This window comes from Dermacentor variabilis, chromosome 4 (genome assembly GCF_050947875.1).
Source record: "Dermacentor variabilis isolate Ectoservices chromosome 4, ASM5094787v1, whole genome shotgun sequence".
NCBI lineage: Eukaryota > Metazoa > Arthropoda > Arachnida > Ixodida > Ixodidae > Dermacentor > Dermacentor variabilis.
Window position 1 is genome coordinate 70,697,351 of NC_134571.1, and position 21,664 is coordinate 70,719,014.

The 21,664-nt window shown below is 46.0% G+C and overlaps 1 protein-coding gene across 2 annotated transcripts in view; it reads left to right on the top strand.

The window, feature by feature from the left end:
• The window catches only part of LOC142579335 (uncharacterized), a 163,931-nt gene extending 148,241 nt beyond the window's left edge, over positions 1-15,690 (top strand). For both annotated transcript variants that reach the window (XM_075689410.1, XM_075689412.1), the window contains exons 3-4: positions 9,227-9,352; positions 10,199-15,690. In XM_075689410.1, the coding sequence (XP_075545525.1) occupies positions 9,227-9,352; positions 10,199-10,685 (613 nt within the window). In that variant the 3' untranslated portion in view covers positions 10,686-15,690. The remainder of the gene's footprint in view (positions 1-9,226; positions 9,353-10,198) is intronic.
• The last annotated feature ends 5,974 nt before the right edge of the window (positions 15,691-21,664 follow it).

Here is a 21,664-nt window from a genome sequence, read left to right on the forward strand (position 1 = left end):
CGACGTTTATTAAACGTTAAAGACAGTTCCAGCTTTCATAATTACGAGTACGAGCATCTTCGTATACAGTCTTTGTGCGATACTCCAGTGATATCGCATACAGACGCGCTAACTTGTCGCTCAATTTTATCTGCCGCTCAGGCAGTGTGACGCCAATGATCTTAAGGCTACGACAATATGTGCAAATTCCCATGCATTCAACTGAACAATTTTTGCATGCAGGTAACGGCATATACAAGGAGTAATAGTCATTTATACAGCAAGGAAGAACGATTCATAAGAGTACGTACGATATAAAACGCCAAAATTGCCATACTTATTTCTAGAGTCCCTCAAGAGCACTGTACCATAGGTATTGTTAACTATACCAGCAACACACTTGCGTGTACTCGCGGTGATTGATATTAGGCACGTGCGCGCAAAATGTCACCATCAATGGATTTTAATCATAATCATAACAAGAATAATTTGATTGCCATGTATCTCCTCTTCATGCCCCGTTCTATTTGCTAGGAATTAAGAAACCTGTCCACCAGGCCCACCTTCCGAAGTTGCTTAAGATGAAAGGTTGAGGAAGCGAAAAGGGGTTGAGGCTTTTGGGTGTGTAATCCCTGCTCTTTTTTAGCATTTGGAATGATCAACACTGTGTACACTCTGGCCGCATAGTTCATTGGTTGGCAGATCAGCAACTGATCTTCCACCACCCCCTCGCGAGTACGAGCCATGTTTTGAGGCAACAACAATAACCTTATTCTTTGCCTGATCTTGATCAAGCGATGCCGTCGCCCACGTACACAGTTTCTTCGTTTCACGCGTCTCTCGCATTTCCGACCCAGAATGGTTCGGAAGTTAGCCTAGCTGCCCCACTTCGAATAATGTTCGATCGTCTTTTTGTATTATTTGAGGACGCTTCGAAACGCTATATATGACGGTCTTCGTGCGCTTAAGTAATCTTGTTACTCGAGACTCAAACTTCCCAGTTCAAACCTGGACATACACTCTGAGATTGGTCAACAAGCTTTATAACTACACAGTGCTATCGCAATGCTCAGTCTCGAAATTGTGGTTCCGGTGGTTCAGCAGTCGCGCGAGAACTTGACACTGTTTGTACACTTTCAAGGACGCGGGAAGCGTTAAAAAACCCATACGCCGTTTCGAGGGAACAACACTTCTAATATTAAGCTGCTCCTTGGTGTATATGTACTCAGGCTCCCAGGTAAAGTAGGGTGACACTGTTCGCTTACAAAAAGATTAGGTGCAATTAATAGCGAATGTTAATGCACTTTGCTCTGAACGCTACTGCTCCGGGATATGGATAAGAATTTATTCCCGCAAGAGCCCTCCCTCTGGTCTTGAAGCACGATGAACGTTAGCAGAGGAAGAGTTCACAGTTTGCAGGCGCTGACCTTGGGATTACTCCGGCCGCGTAGTTCGCTACTTCGGCGGATGGAACATAAGGGGGTTGAATGAATCAGAAGCAATCCTTTTAATTAGACTGGGAATACAATTTTGGAAATCCATGGAACTATTTAACGGTAGATAACTGCCAGGTTCTGTGTTGCTGCCATAAGCTTATTACACGCCACTGAGAAACGTTTCCCTTTTTCTTGCACGTAACGACGTGCATCATTGTAGCTGAGCCAGATCATCATTTTGTTCCGATATTTCGGTTCTGAATGTGAGGCGCTCGTTCGTACTCAGTGACTCCGTACACGTATTATTAAGTAACCGCTCATGGCGCGCTAGGGATACCTATTGCTGCTTCCTGCTTTGCCGCGTTCATCGGTGCGTACGACTGCACTTACTTGCCACCTTGTAAATTGTACGCGCGCACTCACACTGGCATGCACACTCGCACGAACGCACGCACGAACGCACGCACGAACGCACCCACACACGAACGCACACAAGCTCGCACTTTTGGTTACGGGTCTGTCTTTCATGCTTCAGTTTGCAGTCGCAGCTTTCACGCTCAAAAGTAGGACCACACATGGCACACAACGGTCGCTCCTGCACTGTTTTCATAATTTTCGATTCTCGTCATCTAAGAATAAGCGCCATCGCCATTTACGTAGCTCCATTTCTCTATTCTCAATGAAAAAGCAATGAGGATAAAAAAAAAAGAAGGAAAACGACAGCGTAGATGTGAGCGCGCCATCTCGATAACAATGCTCGAAGCAGCCGCCTTTGTTAATATGAGCCAAGCCACTCTGGGTCGCCCTGCGAAAAACCAAAACAACAAAACGGAAGAGAGTGAGAGAGAAAGGGGTCCAAATAAAACAACGCCGTTCGAAAACGGCTCCGTGGCCCACGCACGCTTTATTCCCAGGCAAGATTTGTGGGCCATTCCTCTGTGCGCGCAGGCATGTACGGGAAAAAGCCCGCGTGGCCGAACCTACACAGTTAGCACTGGCCTTCTCCGTTTAGATATTTATACGGCATGGTCAAGGGAGCATTTGGTGCCACCACCATTGTGCGGCCCCGAAACGTGACACCGGCCGCACACACGCGAGCGCTGGCTGGCGACGGCGATTGGCTCCAGTCGATATCGGTCGCCGGCAATCTCCTCTCCTCGCTCGGGTCCCGGGATTTCCACAAATTAGGCTGTTAACGTAATGGAGTGCGGTGATCTGTTCCCTACGAGAAAAGGAGAAAGGCGCGGGCGAGTCCGAACCCTTCTCTCCAATCCTCTCACGACGAAAGCGGCCCGCGATAAAGGTCGGCTCAAATTGTGTGGCCCGCAGACACCGCGGCGCGCGCCAGCGTTTCTCGGGGCCTTCGGTTAATTTCGCTAATCAAACCCCTGTTGCCTCAAGCTGCCTGCTGTGCTGCCGCTGCTTGTGCGGCGGTTCTAGGCGCTTTGTCTTGTTTTGCGGCGTCTCTTATAGTTTTGTTTTACAATACTGTTCGTTGCTCATTAGCGGCTCGGTACGAAGGGTGTCGTCCTTCGGCCGGCTTTCGCTGTGCACCTCTTGACTTACGCTGCGTAATTTCACTGATGACGCCGCGCAGCCGATGTGTTTGACGCGGGTCCCCATACATGTTCAACATCATATAAAAGAAATAAAAAAATAAAAATGGTGCTGTGTTGAGAAATTAGCAGCATGTGGGAGCGTGCAAAAAGGCAATGCTTTTGGTAACAACGTAACTAGCGTATATAGAAAGCGTGAATATTATCGTTCTGCCACGCTTGTTGTGGTCATTCCTTTGTTTCGGACGCATTTCTGAGCGTGAATGTCCGTACATATACGATATTCCAACAGAGCTTTTCAGCGTTGACTATGATGAAGAGATGTGTTGACTTCTTCAGAAATTGCTGTATCGTATTCTTGTTCCATAGCGATGTAACAGTGCATTCCTTTGAACAGTACCAGTTGTAGACGATTTGTTAAGGCGTTCGAAAGCTCGGACAGGACACTTTGGCTAAGCTCGGACTGGACACCTGATAATATGGCTGGAGAGGCAAACTATAATTATTGAAATTTCAATGTACTCAACATTAAATATTTTAACGAATGGCCTCTCAAGCTCCTTTAGGATTACACGAGTCCGCCGTAAAGGCACAAGGCCTCATTGTGCGGGCTGACCAGTCTTCGAGAGTGTTGAAGAACAATTCGCCGAAACGGAGGTGAGAGCAGTGTGCCTTCCTCTGCCATTTATTCCCCAACCAAGACAATGACAGCACGTGCGACGCGCTCTGTTGAACAGTGCTTCAATTTCCTTGCTCGTATTCCACAACGTTAATTCGTTTCTTCAATCTCGGTTACCTGTTTCCCGTAGACCTTGCAGTTAGTCCCTAATTCCTTGTAAGACTTTTGTCTAAGCGGGTGTGCCGACGCTGCATATTAATCTCAAGCCAGGTTTCAGACGTGTAAACCTATCTCGGCCGATACTTTCGCGGAAAAAGAAACTGACTACGATTTCGAAGGAAATTCAACCATGGAACGACATTGATTTTCGCTTAACAATTCACTCTTTAAGAGCAAAGAAATTTTGATTCTGTATGGCTGCATTCGTAGTAAACCCCTACCAGAATTTAAAATAGAGTTGATCTTTTATTCATCATAGAAAGTTGGTCGACATTCTGCCCATTGTTACCAACACAGTTAACACGGCGAAAAACAAAGCACCTTTATATATATATATATAAATGTGTGTGTGTGTGTGTGTGTGTGTGTGTGTGTGTGTGTGTGTGTGTGTGTGTGCGTGTGCGTGTGCGTGTGCGTGCGTGTGTGTGCGTGTGTGTGCGTGTGTGTGCGTGTGCGTGCGTGTGCGTGCGTGTGTGCGTGCGCGTGTGCGTGCGCGTGTGCGTGCGCGTGTGCGTGCGCGTGCGCGTGTGCGTGCGCGTGCGCGTGTGCGTGTGTGTGCGCGTGTGTGTGTGCGTGTGTGTGTGCGTGTGTGTGTGCGTGTGTGTGTGCGTGTGTGTGTGCGTGTGTGTGTGCGTGTGTGTGTGCGTGTGTGTGTGCGTGTGTGTGTGCGTGTGTGTGTGCGTGTGTGTGTGCGTGTGTGTGTGCGTGTGTGTGTGCGTGTGTGTGTGCGTGTGTGTGTGCGTGTGTGTGCGTGTGTGCGCGTGTGTGTGTGTGTGTGCGCGTGTGTGTGTGTGTGTGTGTGTGTGTGTGTGTGTGTGTGTGTGTGTAAAGTGGCTTTGTTTTTCACCGTGTTATTAAATATATATTATCGTAAAGGAGAGTGAAGCAAACAATCGCCCGTCCGCCAAAACGCCTGTTTACTTCTGCCTCTTCATCTTCTCTTGCGCTCGCCGTGTGAGCGCACTAGCCTGAGCGCATCTGTTGATAGCACACTGCTGAAGATAGCTCTGACGATTGTGAAGGAGCGCTGGTGGTGGAAGCCCTTGCATGCAAGATGTAGGAATGGAAGTAGTCGTCCTTAGGACCGTTCAGTGCGCAGCCACTTCTCTGGGGTCGGCACTGATTGTTACGCTCTGGTCGCAGCTCTCGCCGACGATCATCTTGTCGCAGTTGAAAAAAACGGGGCAGGGGATGTCGGACACTGAACCACCGTTTGCCTCACAAAGGGGAGTCTATTGCACTGGTTGCGGTCGGTCGCAGTGCGAAGGCGGTCGCAGTGCGAACGGCTGGTCTTGACAAAGCATCACGCGCAGCCAGACTGTCCCCTTCAGAACTTGTACCATTGGCAGGAGATGATGCTTTTCAATGCTCGAAGCAGGGGACAGCTGTGTCTGCGCCGAAACCGATGGTTTCTCGCGAGCCTCAGCAGCAAATGAATGTCTCCGCACCCGGCTGATGACTACTGCGAAGTCAGGAGGTTGGGTTCCAGCATTGTCACAAGTATTCTATGTCCAAGATCCATTGACTGGGGGTGTGCTGGAGTGGTAGCACTCTATCATCGGAGCTCGACGAAATACTAGATGATCGTTTATCGTTTCCAACGGCACCAGAAGATGATGACGGGCCCGCGATGCCTAGCGGGAAAGCTAGCCGGAGCTCGTCAATTCGGACCTTATTTTCGGTAGCCGTCGTTTTGAGCTGAGCCTCGAGTATGCACCCGGAGGCCTCTCGGTAGTGGACCACAGATGGTGGTCCACCGAGTGGTATCTACTGCCTAGCGGGGCCTGATATCGTCGTCCGGTGAGCCGGCGTCGCCATGTGTCCAAGAAAAGACGAGCTTCGCAATTGCATTGCGAACTGCGGTGAATGGGATGCCATCTCGGGCTCAGACAGTGACGATGTTGAAGTCATAGCGCTGGATTGACACGGAAAAGAAAGGCGACAGTACGTGCGCTAACTATCAACTGAATTTTATTTCAGAAAAATATGGTATAAATACCGGCTCAAACGAGTGGAAATCATTGCACGCGCAACCCAGCATTATCCAGATAGCCCATTGAGAAGAAAGGAAATGGCCTATCTGGAAAATGCTGGGTTGCGCGTGGGATGATTTTCATTCGTTTGAGCCGGTACAAATGCCACGGTTTTCTGAAATAAAATTCAGTTGTCAGTTAGCGCACATCCTTTCGCCTTTCTTGTCCGTGTCAATCCTGCACCATGACTTCAATTGATGTAACGAACCAATTAGCCCCAATATAGGCATAACTGGACAATAGTGCAAGCCTATGATAACACCTATCGAAGTGTTTTGAAGCAGTGCAATAATTACATGTGTAGATCACGTTATGTTTGACTGCCTGTCCTTCATAAACGCATCAGCGAGCAGAAGCACATTACAGTACGGCTCAACATGTGCCTCCCACATTAGGCGAAAACCAGTTATTCGTGTGCTCCCGCCTCAGCGTTTCTCGCAGGATCATGGTGGAGGTTATATCCAAGATTAGCGCGGCAGTCCGCGCCTGGTACCTCGAGTTAAGTGCCCTTTCCTTTGTTTAGAGCATAACAAGAGATGAGATGATACTTGAGGGAGAAAGGAGAGAGATGCATATAAAGAACGCGTCTGACGCGCAACGTAGAAAATAAGGCCTCCAGGCATCGGCCCATTGACCGCCCATATAAACTGTCCCTTCAACAGCCTCTAAATATTGCGCACTCATGAGAAACGTTCCTCGCATGTTACGAATATTCTGCTACTTCGGTTCGGTAAGACGTCGTCTTGGGTATGTTTGCTCAACGACATAGTGCAGAGTAATATTTATTTACTCATAAAATCATTCTGATACACCATAGAGGTAGCGTGAACTACTATCCTGCTACAAAAGCTAGCTAATCTTGAATAGATAATGCGTTCAGAAAACGGAGATGAACACCGCGTCTATAAGAAGCATCCCTTTTTTGGTCCTCTAGGTGATGTCAAACTTAAGAACGTCTGCTGTACAGACATTTTTTTTTTTAATTTTGTACGATTCCGCATCGGCTTAGCGTGTCAATGTTTTTATTTGTGCTTCGCTGTCTGACGGTGCCGAACTAGAAAACCCAGGCCATAATTATGGGGCAATATTCATCTACCGCGCAGTAACATCTGTCATAGTATCAGTTGATGTGATTAACAAAAAAATAAGGATTGAAAATTTTCACCTGCTTCTTTCTTTGTGATGACACAAACTGAGACGGAAATATCAAAACACTGAAAAAACATGTCATTGAAATGTGAAAGACATAACAAATATATCTTCTATACACGAAATGTTCTGATCACACTTCGATAAGCGAAACAAGAAATTTTCGCAGACCAAAGTATGAGCGAAAGACATAAGGCGTTATGGGCACATTGGGGTACACAAAAAAGAGAAAGGAGACGAAAAATAAAAAAAAATAAAAAAGAACAAGAAAAGAACCGCCGGTGCTTTAAAGGCGTTTCGCAACGCAAATCGCATTTATAAAAAGAAGCCGTCCAAAGTGCGCTCCCGAGATTGGAGATATTTGTTGCATGCAGCTTATGATAATTAAAGAGGTGCTGGAAAAAATTGATAGGAGCTACGGCGGTGAAAAAAAAATTAAACTGTAACTAATCAAAGTAAAATCAGCGAGCGCCGCGATTCCCCAGACGAGAAAGGAAGAGCCAGAGAGAGCGCGCGATATAAGGAGGCGTTTAGACAGAAATATACGCGGCCATTACATTTTTTACATCAGGACGCTCTCGAAAGCGTTCCCGCAGATAATTTCACTTCTTTTCTTTCTTCTCAAATCAAACAAGTTTCTTGTTTGTTCGCTGCCTAATTATTAAATGTGGCGCGCGTGTTCATTTGCTTCTTGAGTGGCCCATCCTTACATGCTTCTCTGCTCACTTCTGTCGCAAAATATTTTTCACGCTTAGTTTTCTTTTTCTTTTTTTTTATTCCCGTCAGCAACGAACGGGCGGCCCGACGCTGTGGCCGGGCTTGCATTAGCGAAACGATTTCGACTTATCGCGAAATCTAATTAAACAGGGCACTCATTTATTATTGCCGTTTTGCATACATGCTTGGAGCCTGTTTCGTGCCCGAGGCGCTGCGGTGAATGGCTCTGGCGTATTTCTTTTTTTTTTATTTGCTTCGGGCAAAATATTGGGGACGAGGGGGAGAAACGGGGGGTGAGCATGGGTGTATGTAGCACTATCTCATTTTTGTCCCGGACCCGATCGTAGAAACCACAAGATAATTTGATTCTCATTATTGCCTGTTTGCCTCGGTCCATGTGGTGAGTTTCTTCCGTTAACACGTTTGATTTCATGCAAGTCCCTATGTGTGCCCACTTCGTGCTCGTTACTTCTCCGCTTTTTAACTACGTCGACCGGAGCGACCGCGTAATTATGAAACGGGCTATTTTACATTACGTCCGTGAGCACGGATGTTTCAGATTGAACGGCTCGAAGAGTAATGCGCAAAGAATATGTGCAACTCGAGAGGCGCCGGAAAACTTTTTTTTTTCTTTCGTCGAAGAATGCCGTTACGAGCTCCTTGCCCTGATCACTTATCGCAGTACAGAATACCTTTCTCGCTTGCGGTCCACCCGTGTTCTGCTCTTGTCGAACTACGTTATTGGACCGACTTATTTCTAAAAAGTTATAGCGTGGATATTCCTCACTTACGCTCACCGCGATATCTCGTTGCTCATGCCGCTCGTTGTAGTGAATACCATGCATATTCCATTTTTAAGAATAGCTGGCCAAAGTGAGCCAAGCGATTTTGTGAATAACAGTAGACCGTTGGTGTCCTAAGGACACAAACGGTTTACTTGAATGTACGCTCAGGAACCTAAGAACATAAAATACTTACTGAGGGGCTATCGAAACAGACCCTCATTAACAGCGCTATCTAATCTCTGCTCGGATTATGCAAAAACTTGTTTTTGATGCTCATTGCTGCCTTGTCGCTTTGTGTTTACGCTAACCTTGCGCGTGTCTCAAAGCTTAGGCGTGTGTCAGGTATGTGACGTCGCGTCTGTGCGCTTCTATGTTTTGGAGGTCGACGCATTAAATTGCGTCTGGGTGAGATCACAGCAAGAAGGATCGATGTAGCTCTTATGTTGGGCCGCATTGATCACACACCGAACAACGTTGATTCGAAATATATAGAGACCCGCTTACAGTGTTAATGTGTGCACCATAGTTACCGCTGTAGAATTATAAAATATATCATCACCTGTACTTCATCGTGAATTTGCGAGCAAAACTCTGAGCAGACTTTGTGGCATTTGCCTACTTTGTAGCACTTTGTAGCACTTTGTAGTTTTTTGGGTGTATTTCACGCTGCAAAGTGTTAACTGCCGGCGCCTGTACATCTGCCAATCACTAAACACCGAATCCGCTCTCGCAGGTTATTCGGCACCACTGGATTGTGCTCAGCGTGCAACAAGACCATCCCAGCCTTTGAGATGGTCATGAGAGCACGCGGCAACGTCTATCACCTGGAGTGCTTTGCCTGTCAGCAGTGCAATCACAGGTGAGCATGCCGCTCCGCATGAGCGAGTTCCGACTCAAGATTTCGCAGTAAGCCTCTTCTGAGTGGTAGAATCGGCTTTTTACGCGAGGGCCTGCGCGCATGGCACTTAGGCGCAAGACAATGCCACATGGATTATACGGAACAGTACTGCACAAGTTTCTGCGCACACGGAGGTACACCGTTTCGCTGCCTTCACAAGTTCATATAACTGCAGGAGCGGTCAGAGTGACTCGCATTCTATCACAAGCTAGCAGCTCAAAACAGTCACCATCACATGCTATAGGCGGCTGAAAAGACAACCGCGTGAACGCACGCAACGAGAGCGTAGCACATCATTCGAACGTCGTATTTCATGGCACCACAAAAGAGTCCTCCACGCCCAGCTTTCGCACCTTTCCTTTGGTTATGCCTTCATGTAGTGCTGTCTCAACACCTGCTCAAGGTGTCTCCAATAGCCCTTTCCTCCTCCTAAGTGTTCAAGTTTCAGGATTGACTAAAAATATTTATGTGTGTGAGACATATTTTAAATAGGTCTGCTTTACGTAAACTGTATCACGCAAATAGCGCCCATTAGTCTCTAGTGCTGGCAAACTACACATGTAGCCGGCTGAGCTGCGCTGAAATTTGAAATATTACTTTTTCCGGCGTTACTTTCTTTCCCGCAAGTAACGACTACAGCACGCTCCGACATGGGAATTCTGCCGCACCAAGAATCTAATTCTCTTTCTCCCCCACAATTTTTCCCCCTGTGAATGTTGCGAACAGTGCTCAGTATACAATAGCATCAGGCAATGTGGTGTAGGTCGACCTACCGTCGCTTATCAACGCAATACGTGCTCTCCGCAGGTTCTGCGTGGGCGACCGCTTCTACCTACACGAGAATCGCATCCTCTGCGAGTACGACTACGAGGAGCGAATGATCTTCGCTAACATGCCGTACTTCGGCGGCGCCGGGGGCGGTGGCGCCGGAGGGATGCCGGGGACTGGAGCCGGTGGACCGATGGGCCTCAACCACCACCACGGTCCGCCACCTCCCGGAGTTACATCAGCCGCGGGGAGCGGCCTCGGGGGCCAGCCCAAGCGGCTGCCCGGACAGACACCGCCTGTGCCCGGACCCCCGATGGCTGGAACCGGTGCTCAAGGAGCACCCTCTGGAAGTGCGGGAGCCGCGCCTCCGGGACCTCTACCCAACGGCACGGCGGGTCACCACATGACGGACGGCGCGGACCATCTCTCGGGTGGCGTCCACACCGTGGGACACCCTTCGGCGCACCCTAGCGGTCCGTATGGGAACCAGCCACCCGGCACAGAGTCCATGCTCGAAGCCAAGTGAAACCAGACATTGGTGCCGTTGTCTTGTTGTAGGGGTCCCTCAAGACAACGTCGCAACGGCGAGCTGAGCTGTTGTAATAGAACAATTCATTTGACAAAATTTTCTTTAATTGTTATCATCCGCCGCCGTAACGGTCAGATCCCCAGGGCAAAGTGTAGGCAAGTCGTTATTGGATTTCCGTGACAAAGGGTCAAGAGGTTCCGTTTCGAATAGAAGAACTATCGTTGATTATGCCAACCATGAACGTACATTATTACTGCTAGTTTTCAGGCTCGAAGATGGGAGGGCTTGGGGATGAAACGGCCGCGTTATCGCTAGCGTTCCCTGCTTCTTTATTTCTTTTTTTTTTTGAGTACAGAGTCGGTAGTACATCTTGTGTGGATTTGTGCAATGTCTGCCAACGCAACCACACTTTCAAAAGGAACCGACAAACAGATTCAAAAGAAACGCACGTCTGAATACCCGACGTGTTTCTAAAGAAACAAACGTAAAACATGTGCCAGTGTCAGACGCCTTCACAGCTTCTATTTGGCAGGACCGACGTACTCTGTTTGGAATCACTGAAGTAGTGTTGCGGTGACTCCTCCAGCAGGATTCATACAGCGTCCTCTCACCCGCTAAACAAGCGAATGTGAAACAGCAGTCACGTGTGTGATCACTTTTTCTTTGTTTTGTACAGAGTCATCAGTAGAAGAGTGAAATGGGGTAATGCGCGTGTGTATGTGTCTCCGGCGCTTTCGCACGAGAAATCAAAATTACAAACGAGCAGCAAAACACGTTTCTGTGCTCCACGTTTGTACAGTGTTAATTTGCTCACGCGGAATTGCGAAAGACATGGTAGTGCTCAAGTAAATAAAGAATCAACCTGCGTCATGGTGAGTCCCCTAACTAGTGCCCTTTTGCTCCACATATCTCCACACCGAACTCATTATAGTGCACTGAACAGACTGGCCTGGAATAGGCTGCCAAAATGAAAGAAAAGAAAGGAAGCAGCCTTTTAGCTTCGAGATGAAACCGGTTCTGGCTTTCTTTCTTCTTTTTCTTTTTTACACTTTAATATCATTGGGTTGATTTTTGCTTCCTTTTGATAACATTTCAACGCCACCAGACAAGGGCAGAAGCGAGACGTAGACGCCACGGTGGGCTCTACGTCTCCTTTCTGTCTCTGTCAGCTGGCGCTAATATGTTATCCAAGGTCGAATACCGACACGCCCAACACACAGCAGTGATACAGCTTGCTTCCTTTGTCGCTGTACCAATAAATCTGATAAAGACCTTTGCTGTTCAACAGGAGATATGTTCTTCGTACATGGGACAGACCATGTACTTCGTTAAATACTGCGGTAAGGAATAAGAGTCGCACAGATACTACCGATAGCGGAAGTGTTCAGCCTTTTGTGTTATGCATATGAGGAAAAGGAAGTACATATTGTTGGAGGCTGGACGTTCGCTGCTTTACTTACAATTTTCTTAAACAGCTGACAGTATATTTCGCCCTTCTCCCTAGCAAAATGTCCGCAATACCAGCGCACTTTCATTGTATGTTACCTGTGACATCGTTACCAAAAAATGCTGCTACATTCTTGGTCCATGTTTTTTATTTTATCGTGCATTCATTTCAAACAAGGTACACTCATTGTATTTTTTTTTGTTTTTAGTCGGAGACAATGTTCTGTTTATGTAATCTATTGAGTGAACTTCATGTCCCCACATTTTTACCAAAACAGCTTTGCATTCCTGTTTTATGCTTGCATTTTCTTCCCTTTGAGTCAATCAGTCTGACCATCTTGCTTTTTCTGTGATCAGAAGCACTATACAAAGCTATGGGCGTTATAACGTAAAGCTATTCCAATCTTTTCTATTTCATGTATGCAATCAGCCCTCCACCATTGGTCAAATTTGTTTCTGGCCACCACCACTTTGCTTGTCTGTCACTCGACCTCAGGAAAACTGCGAAAACTTCATCTGATATGACGTACACACACTGATTATGCATGATTACACCGAAGAAAAGTAAAATATTGTTTTTCGATTCTACCCCTCTTCTACAATCAGCCCTCCGCTATTATTAAAAAGGTTTAATGCTGCGCCCACTTCACCTGTCTGTCGCGCGAAGTCACAAAATCGCGAAAAGTCACCACGTCAAAGCGAGGTGCACGCATAAAAATGCATTAATAAGCCGAACAAACCTGAATTTATTCGGAACAGCCATAGACTGCCCGTTCCGAAATGACTAGGTGATGGCTGCCCGCCTATCGCTCTGGCACTAAATACTCGGAGTTGCAGGGGGAAAGGGTTTTATGTACGTATAAAAAAATTTTGCTCGGCAGATAACGTTGTCGAGCTCTTTTGGCACGTGCTTGGCATCACTCTGCCAACTTTTCTTCACTGAGGATTCGTTTTAGCGGCATTTTTAATCTTCCGTTGCATTCCGCTGCGATTTTCGTCTAGACCCCGAGAGCCATGCTAGGGGAAGCGGCCCAATCGCTGGCGCCGGCACTGCCCTCCTCCTCCGGTTGTCTACTTTCACTCGTTAGCTCAGCCCCACCGAAACACTCTCCACTTACGCGTGCTCCTCGCCTCTGGTCAGCCACTTAGATAAGAAAAAGCTGACAAGGTAGGAAAAGGTCGCTTTGAAAGTGAATTAAAGTGACCTCCTATAAACGAGGAGAGAGAGAGACAAAAGGAGAGGAAAGAAGGAGGTTAGCCAGTGTAAGCACCGGCTGGCTACTCTTTGCTCGGGAAAGGGGTGAATGGAATAACGAGGAGAGTGTTTGATTGGCCTTGTCGAAAAACGCTGCGGGTCACCGCCCGATGCTTGTGACGGCAGTTATGTAAGTTTGAAGTCAATGAATTGGTATAAAAATAGGTTGGAATAGCTTTATGTTATAGGGCCCCTATTCCACGCAAGCTGTACTGTTTATGCAAAGCCATAAAATGCTATTTGGCGAATGCTGTTCCTAAATCGGCTCTCGTGCAGCTGAGTGCGCCAACTTGAGCATAATCTATAAGGCGCCGCTTTGGTGATCACAGATGCAAGAAAAAATAAGCCTTGCTAGGAGTGCCTACAACCAAAGAACTCGAGATGAATTTTTGAACATGCATTCAGTTCAGCTTCTATTTCTGCGTGTTCAATCATCTCTCATTCCTCTTGTTGCTCGACGTTAAGATATCGACAGAGCAGTGTAGCTGCTTATGCAAAGTGAGGTTATCAAATTTTCAACTTCTAGGCTTAAGTGCATGTGCTTTGACCATATTTAATTCGCGAACGTGTTTTAGCAGTATTATTAGGATATGGGCTAAGATTATTTCAGCGTGTTCAAAACTTGTCAATACGGTCTGCTTTCACTCAAAGCTTTCGCCTACACTACACAAGCTGTCTCGCATTTCTTTCACACTTAATGAAAAATAGGTGAGCTTCCCTATATTCTGTTTGCAACCTTTTCAAAATATCTATGAATTTGTAGAATTCACTAGAAGTTGCAGGTTTTAGAGGACAATACAGTGGCAATTTTTGAATTTGCAAACTAAGAAATTGAGGCCTAATTTCCTCATGAAGACGAAATTTCTGTCAAAATATTTGGTGAAGAATAATATGTGGGGTCTTTTTTTTATTTCTCTTGCCGGGAGGGCGTTTTGTTTGAGTAAATTAAATACTACTCACCTCCCAAAACTTTGTTTGGAGGTACTTCTCTAATATGTCGCCAAAATGGCGTACGTAAAGGAAAACAATAAGAAATGTTCCTGTCTGTGTAGAAAAGAGAAGGGGAAGATCGTGTGCAACCATCAGTCAATGAGAGCTACACCATGCATTTATGGCGGGTACCTTGCAGTACGCTTGCTTTCAACAGTCTAGACAACAATAAGAGTTATTTGTGGCACAAGGACCTCCACAATCACACCCGAGCAGATGACCGCTGGTCAATTCCGGAGGCCAGCTTATCGTTTTATTAAAGTATTCAAGCAGTCCGCTACGCTCGCAACGTGTTCTGTCCGTCGCTAAGACAAAGTGCAGCAGAAAGTTCTCTTCTTTCGTAAGGACAAAACCGACGCAAGCATTGCGAGAACAAGAGTGATGAGACCTGGATGTACAGCAACAACGCGTCCTCTGCGTCATCCTCTTGACGTAATTTCACAAAAAAGGTCATCACTGCATTAAGAAGTTGTAGTAAAGTGGAGACACTGGCTTACTCTGCAAATTTTCTCAGCGTACTGGGTATTCGCAGTTATGCCAGTGTTTCAAATCGGTGGAAAAGTTACCATTAAGTCACCCGAGTATATAAGGGCCCCCAAATAGCAAAACGATTTAATTTGCTTTCCATTCCCTTTTTTTGTTCTTTTTGCGCCGTTGCCCATTGACCCGAGTGCATGGCGGGTCAATTGCATTATCATCTGGGTTGACTGGGTCACGGTTCGGTAGATGATAAAAATGGAATAGGATAGGGTGAAATGAATCGTTACGTCATAACGCTCTACCCGTCTGCAACAACAACATTATCAACACGGAATTATCAACAAATTATCAACACCGAATAACTTGTGCCCGGGGATTCACTGTAGCTTTCGTTCACCCCCATGTTGCCATTCCCACCGGTGAACCGCCCACTCGGGCATGTAAATAGGCGATAGACATGCGTTGTGCGCATTTTTGGCACTACTGCTTCATTCTGCAAATACCGCCGAAACCGTTGTTTTTGCTCACCTGCATTGTTGGTGTTCAACTTCGCCCCTCGAGGGAAATTGTTTCTTATACGTTTCACTTGTCATTTAATGCTAGTCCGTCGATACAATTTTGCCTTTCACTGTACCTTCAGCTAGTCAAAGGAGCACTCGCAGAAATACGCAGCAAATGCTGCCATGCCTCGAAAAAAACAAAAAAAAGAAGAAAAGCCACGGTAAGCAACACAAATCAAACGTACTTCCGCGTGGTACCACTGTAATTAAGCTCACCTCTGTAATATAAGAACAGAATGTCGCTAGACCAATAAATATACTCGTTTCACAAAAGCTGACTGCAAGTGTCCTGTGTGTTCTTTCATTTTGTTTTTGCGGTAAATGTTACTTTTGTCGCCATCTTTTGTGTCGAACAACCACGTGGATACCGGCTTCTCATGCGATAGGACAGGTGGCCGTAAATCAATACTTGTCCATTAGCGCAACCTTATACGCGACGTTACTTTCGCCTCATCGTGGAGGTATTGTCTTTATCTAACAGAACTTCTTTTCTTTGTGAAGAAGGCGAGTCGGCTAATTACGGCCTCGCCCATGTCCGGGCGCGCGGATGAAAAAATAGGGTCTTTATTACGGAACGGTGTTGGTTTACGAAGCGTCGTTAAAACTGGTATTCTGGCGCGGGAATCTACACAATAACCCAGGATCGTGGAGCGATATTAGCTGGATACAAACGCAACAAAACTGTCTGCAGTTCTTTTTTTAGGTTTGGTATAGTCAAATTATTATTATTATTATTATTATTATATTAGTATGGTATTAACACAATTCGAAAGCAGTGACAGCACGGTCAAACACGGCCACTAACAAATAGAGAAGCAATGTACGCGTGATCACACGCTCGAGAGGACGACTATTCCCAAAAAATATTGAATGACTGCACTTGGAATAACTACTTCGTGCTTTGTTTTTAAGTTCTCATTGCAAGCGCCCGTAAAGCAGAAAGCTTGGCCGGTTAACACATGATTCTAGAATCAGGCCGCCCATAAGAAGAGTAAGAACAAAAAAAAGAAATGCTCGAGTATTTTTTTTTCTAGCCAGTTCCAGCCCTCTTATTTAACACAGGAGAATTTAGCAGTCTGCAATGAAAACTCTTCAACATTATGATCTGACAATGGAAGCACGTGTTTACGTAATTCCACACTACACTGTAAAATAATTTACACCCTAAAAGCGAAAAAGGGTGCAAATGTGCCCATAACTCACACCCTAAGGGTATGAGTTATAGACACATTTATACCCTTTTTCGCTTTTAAGGGTGTAAATTATTTTACAGTGTAGATTTCAAGGGGCGCGGACCTGTCATCATTGTCGTCTGGTGTTTGGCTGTCCAAAGGGCGTGCACCAAAAAAAGAAAGGGGGGCGGGGGGGGGGGCTTCTATCATCATTTGCTCTCCCACCTGAACGGATGAAGAACGCCTACATCCCCTGCATCCTGTCGGATGAGAAGAATAAGCCGCAACCTGTCTATGGGGCTCCGGATCATCGGTTGGCCTTCGGCTCGACCTGCGCCTTCTGCCCTCGCCCAGGGGCTCTCTCGCAGGTATACCGCACCACTTGTGGCATTGTGTGATCACCAAGGCACCACTACCCGTCATAAGTGGTACTACACTCAAGCTGCCTGCTTCACTACCATCTATCGCAGTCAACAGGAACGGGCGGAGCATAGGTACTTGTATGGCATTATTGAACACAACAAATAAATACGTCTGCGTATAACTTGAATGCTTCAAATTTTCCATGCCGAACGGTAAACTTTCGAATTAAAATAAATGTCTCAGTCTCCCACGAGCGTTTCTCCCCGTGCACTTTCTCTTTGTCAGACACCAACGAAAATGCTAATATGTCACGTGTGATTGATTACATTGGCAGCTGTCTTTTTATAGCGAAGCTCTCTTTTACTGGCCGTTCGCCACTGATGTCTGGTCGATTGTGCAACAACAACTTGGGTCACTAGTTGCGTGCAGCTCTACAACTGCCACTGGTTATGTGTCCGAAACGGAACCTTTGCCACTAGGTATGTACAGCTCGATATCATTAAAACGAACGTTTGGGCGAGTTGGTAAGCCACAGTTGAAACAGAACAGCGCGGACACGACACAGCTGCAAGTCAGCGCTCGTCCGTGTCGTGTCTCCCTCCTTGTCCCCGTCAAAACCGCGCTGTTCTGTTTCAAGTACAGCTGGATATGTGACACTGGAAATGCGAGCATTTCTTGCCAAAAATATAATCCCCCAGAGTGTGCGTCACTTCGTAGGTGCCAGATTATACATAGCGTATGGCGAGGTAAGTAAAAAATAAAAATAAATTAGTGAACAACAAAAAGTTAGACACCCCTGCCCGTGCCACTAAGCATAATGAGCTTACCCAAAGGGAAAAAGAGGCACGCGGTAGGCTAGAACAAATTGTAGTCAGCTACGCATAGATAAAGAAGTCTGAAACAGAAGCCGCCGAGTGGGGAGAAGAAAAGTGAAGTGAATAAAATTGGACCCTAGCATGCATTGATGCAGGAGCGTTGAGCTACATGTAAGTGAAGAAGGAGAAGTGAAGACGATTCATAACAGATCTCCCACAGCGGATTGTGCCACTTCATTAGGGAACAAGAACAAGAACAAGGAGGCTTATATTATAGCCGATTCCCACATATATATATGCATGGGTTCCGGCGACTTTTTCCCCTTTTGCTTTTAATTTTTGTTTTCGTTAGGTATTAAACCGTGTTCACGTGGGCACACACATGGAAACCTGGTCAGTGGGCAGTAGTAGGTACAAGTATCGTTTGCGAGAAAACGAAAAGAGCAACACGCGCATGAAAAAAAAAAAGAAAGAAAACGCGTGAGGAACCAGAAGTGTCATCATTTGAGGGCACAACAACTATGCCGCTACTACAACAACGACATGCCGAAGATAAATCAGCTTTTGCTTGAAACCTTTAAGGCAGTAGAAATTGTTGTTGTAAAGGCTTGGATATATACCATCAAACCTCAATTTACGGAAACACAATTTTACAAAATATTTGGTTTAACGAGCTGCTTTCGATTTCCTCACATAAAATCTAGAGCCTAATGCGTCAAAAACCTGGAATCTACGAAGTGAGTACAATATCTGACCCGATTTAGCAAGTTTGATTAGAGGGGAGGGGGGATACAGGAAAATGCGCGGAAAATATGGGAATGCTTGGTTTAAGCTCAGGGGCCGTATATAAACAACGAAGTTATTGAAAACGAGAGTTTCACGTGCCAAAATCAAGATTTGGCTATGAGGCACGCCGTAGTATGGGATTCCGGTTTAATTTTGACCACCTGACGTACACCTAAGTGCAAACACATGAGCGTTATTGCATTTCACTCCCATTGTTGCCGCCGTGTTAGGCCTCGGACCGGTGACCTCGAGCTTAGAAGCGCCCCGCCATAGTCACTAAGCTACCGCAGTGGGTCAGGCGCTGGACACTATTGACCAAAGAACACGCTAGACGGGCTTACTAGTAAGTCTTTGGCAAGCATTACAAGTGCGTACGCTGGCAAAGATTACATATATCGGTATTTGTTGCTTTGAAATAAGTATAATAATTTCTTTATTATAACTGTTTCAAGTATTGCCGACTTAATAAAGTTTTAGATTTATAGAAATAATTCTCGGGTTCAATGGACTTTGTTAAATCGACGTTTAAATGTATGCAAGGAGAAGATAACCAAAGGTGGAATGCTGTCAGTCGTATATCGTTGCTTTAATTTTAATTGCACAATCACTCGAACATTCCGATACTTGTGTAATTACTCTCGCCTGGAAACACATACCTCAGCACTAAAGTATCCCTAGTGTCCTTTTAAAGCCAAATCTGCTTAATACTCAGAAAGGAAACTTGCAACTCGTTACTAGAGTTCACGTTCTATGCGAATAGCGCTGTACATGAAAGCTAGCTTACATTCCAGATTCGGAGTACAGCTACATCCATCTTTCCCATAGTGAGCTTGATATCAAAAAATGAAAAGAAATGGGGGGGGGGGGGAGAGGCTAAGGGTGAAGCTACAAATTTCTCACGTCGCGACACTTGCCAGAAAGCTGGTTTGCTTTTTTTTTCATCCTTTTCTTTTTGCAAAGCGACATGCGCATTACGTTCGGGCGCTGCAACTGCTCTTCCCTTACTGTTTGCTTTGACGTACTCCCCTGCTGCAAGCTCTTCCCGGGAAGCGGCATGAACGAGCAAAGCCCGGCGACTGTTTGCGCAAAAGATACCCATTTTTCAAATCAGGCATTAATTTAAACGTCGTTTCGTTCGAGAGAATTCAAAACGCTTTTACGGAGCCACGAGCCAAATTAGTTTCGGGCGGAATGAACAGGCGAGCCTCGTCGCTTTTCGCTGCAGACGAAGATATTGGGACCAAAGGCGCACGGGCAAAAAGAAAAAGAAGAAATAACACAAAAATAAGGAACTGGGATTGGTTGAATTAAAAGGAGAGATGGAGGGAATCAGTGCGGATAACAAACGCTCCTCTCTTTAAACCGAAAAACGAAGCAGTGAAAAGACGGCGGCGCAAAGTGAAGCCGTCATAGGCACGAGTGCTCTTTGCATGGCAATCGGACAAAGGAAATAAAGCGAGCAGACGACGCCGGGGAGTGATCAAAAAAACACGAAAGAACACAGCGCTAGCCTCCAGGAAGTAGATGTACTCGTAAAGCAAACGCATTCGCATCTCTATAGGGAGTGTGTTAAAAACCCGAAGTACGACGACACCGAGTTGATGTCTTTCTAAAACGGGGCTTGATAGAAAATTACTGTCTCCACCTACCTCTCTTTGCTTTGTTTTCTTTTCTTTCGGGCCATTGTTGCGCAAGTCTTTTTCTTCTATATTTCTCACCCGGAGCTTTTTAACTTCGCCTTCTCCGTTCTCTTCTCTCTCTTTGAGCCCCTCTCCCCAGCCTCTCTCCCTCCTTTCCCATCTTCTTGTCCCCCCTTGGCGATAGCCAGAAAGAATCTTGTGCTCTCTGTTTGTGTACTCACCAATCCTCTCGCGTTTTAATGCGCGACGCGACGACTTCGCTTTGTCCTCGAGCGCGCGCGCGCGCGCTCTAGCCAGCTTTGTAATGCGATTGGAATAATAAATCGGGGGAATTGGGACCATGCGTCAAACGACCGGGTAAGGAGGACCCATTATTTTTTTCTTCTCTCCTTCACTCTCTCTCCCTCTCGCTTCTCTCCGGCATTACTGTTACTTTTATGTCAACTGTCTTTGATGTTCTTCCCCGTCTTACTACAACTGATTTCCCCATTTTCCTCCTCTCCTTCTTATCATTTTTTTCCCTGTATTCTTCGCTACGCTGCATTTCTTTTTTTTTTTTTTTGTCTCTGGTCGCTAATATTCATTTGCAGCTCCGAGTTAGTGCTCCGTCGGAGACAGTTATTAATGACGGAAAAGCGTGGGCCACTTTTCTTTTGTTTCTTTAAATCTTTTTGTGCCCATCGCCTGTCTCTCTCAAGCAGAAACACTGCGAACGGAGGCGTGCTTTATTAAACTCGAGATGTTTCTCCCTTCTTTACTGTCGACCGCTCGTTACGGCGTGCGCGATCCGAAAGCAGAAGAAAGCCTTTTATTTTTGTAACCAATGAGCAATTTCTCTGGAAAGATCGCGACGCACTGATAGCACTTTTACGTTCGCTCGAAGCTCTTCATCTCAAACATGCTACAACAAAGGAAAAAGAGAGAAAGAGAAAGAAAGAGGGAGAGAGAGAGAGAGCAATGGCTCTTCATGAAGAAAAAGTACAATACTCTGCGAATACGTTTTCCTCTTCCGTTTCTTTCAAGTCTTCTTTCTACGCATGCTTGGAAATATGTGTGCTTATGCGAAGGGAATTAAATCTTGCTTGGTGTCAGTAATAGAATATTAAATAAAGTGCGGGGATTGAGAAAATGGAAGAGATTATGCGGTCTGTCCTTGTCGGGGTATACTATGTAAATATGGGCCGCATTAAGGGCGGAATCCGCGGCAAATTCGTTATTGCCAACTTTATTGTATAAACACTGGCGCATGGTCGAGGTTATTAATGGGACGTCCTGAGAAAACAATCGCCAAAAAGAAGAAGCAGACCGCCCTGTGCGAGAGCTGTCCAATGAAAGATGTGCTTGGATTCAATTTACTGCGTAGCAGAGCTACATTTCGAGAGGCGCCACGGCAATGGTACATGCTCACAGCGCTACGTTGTTCGCTACTATTTGTTTCTGTACGTTTCGTTTACATAGAAGTTGCAGCA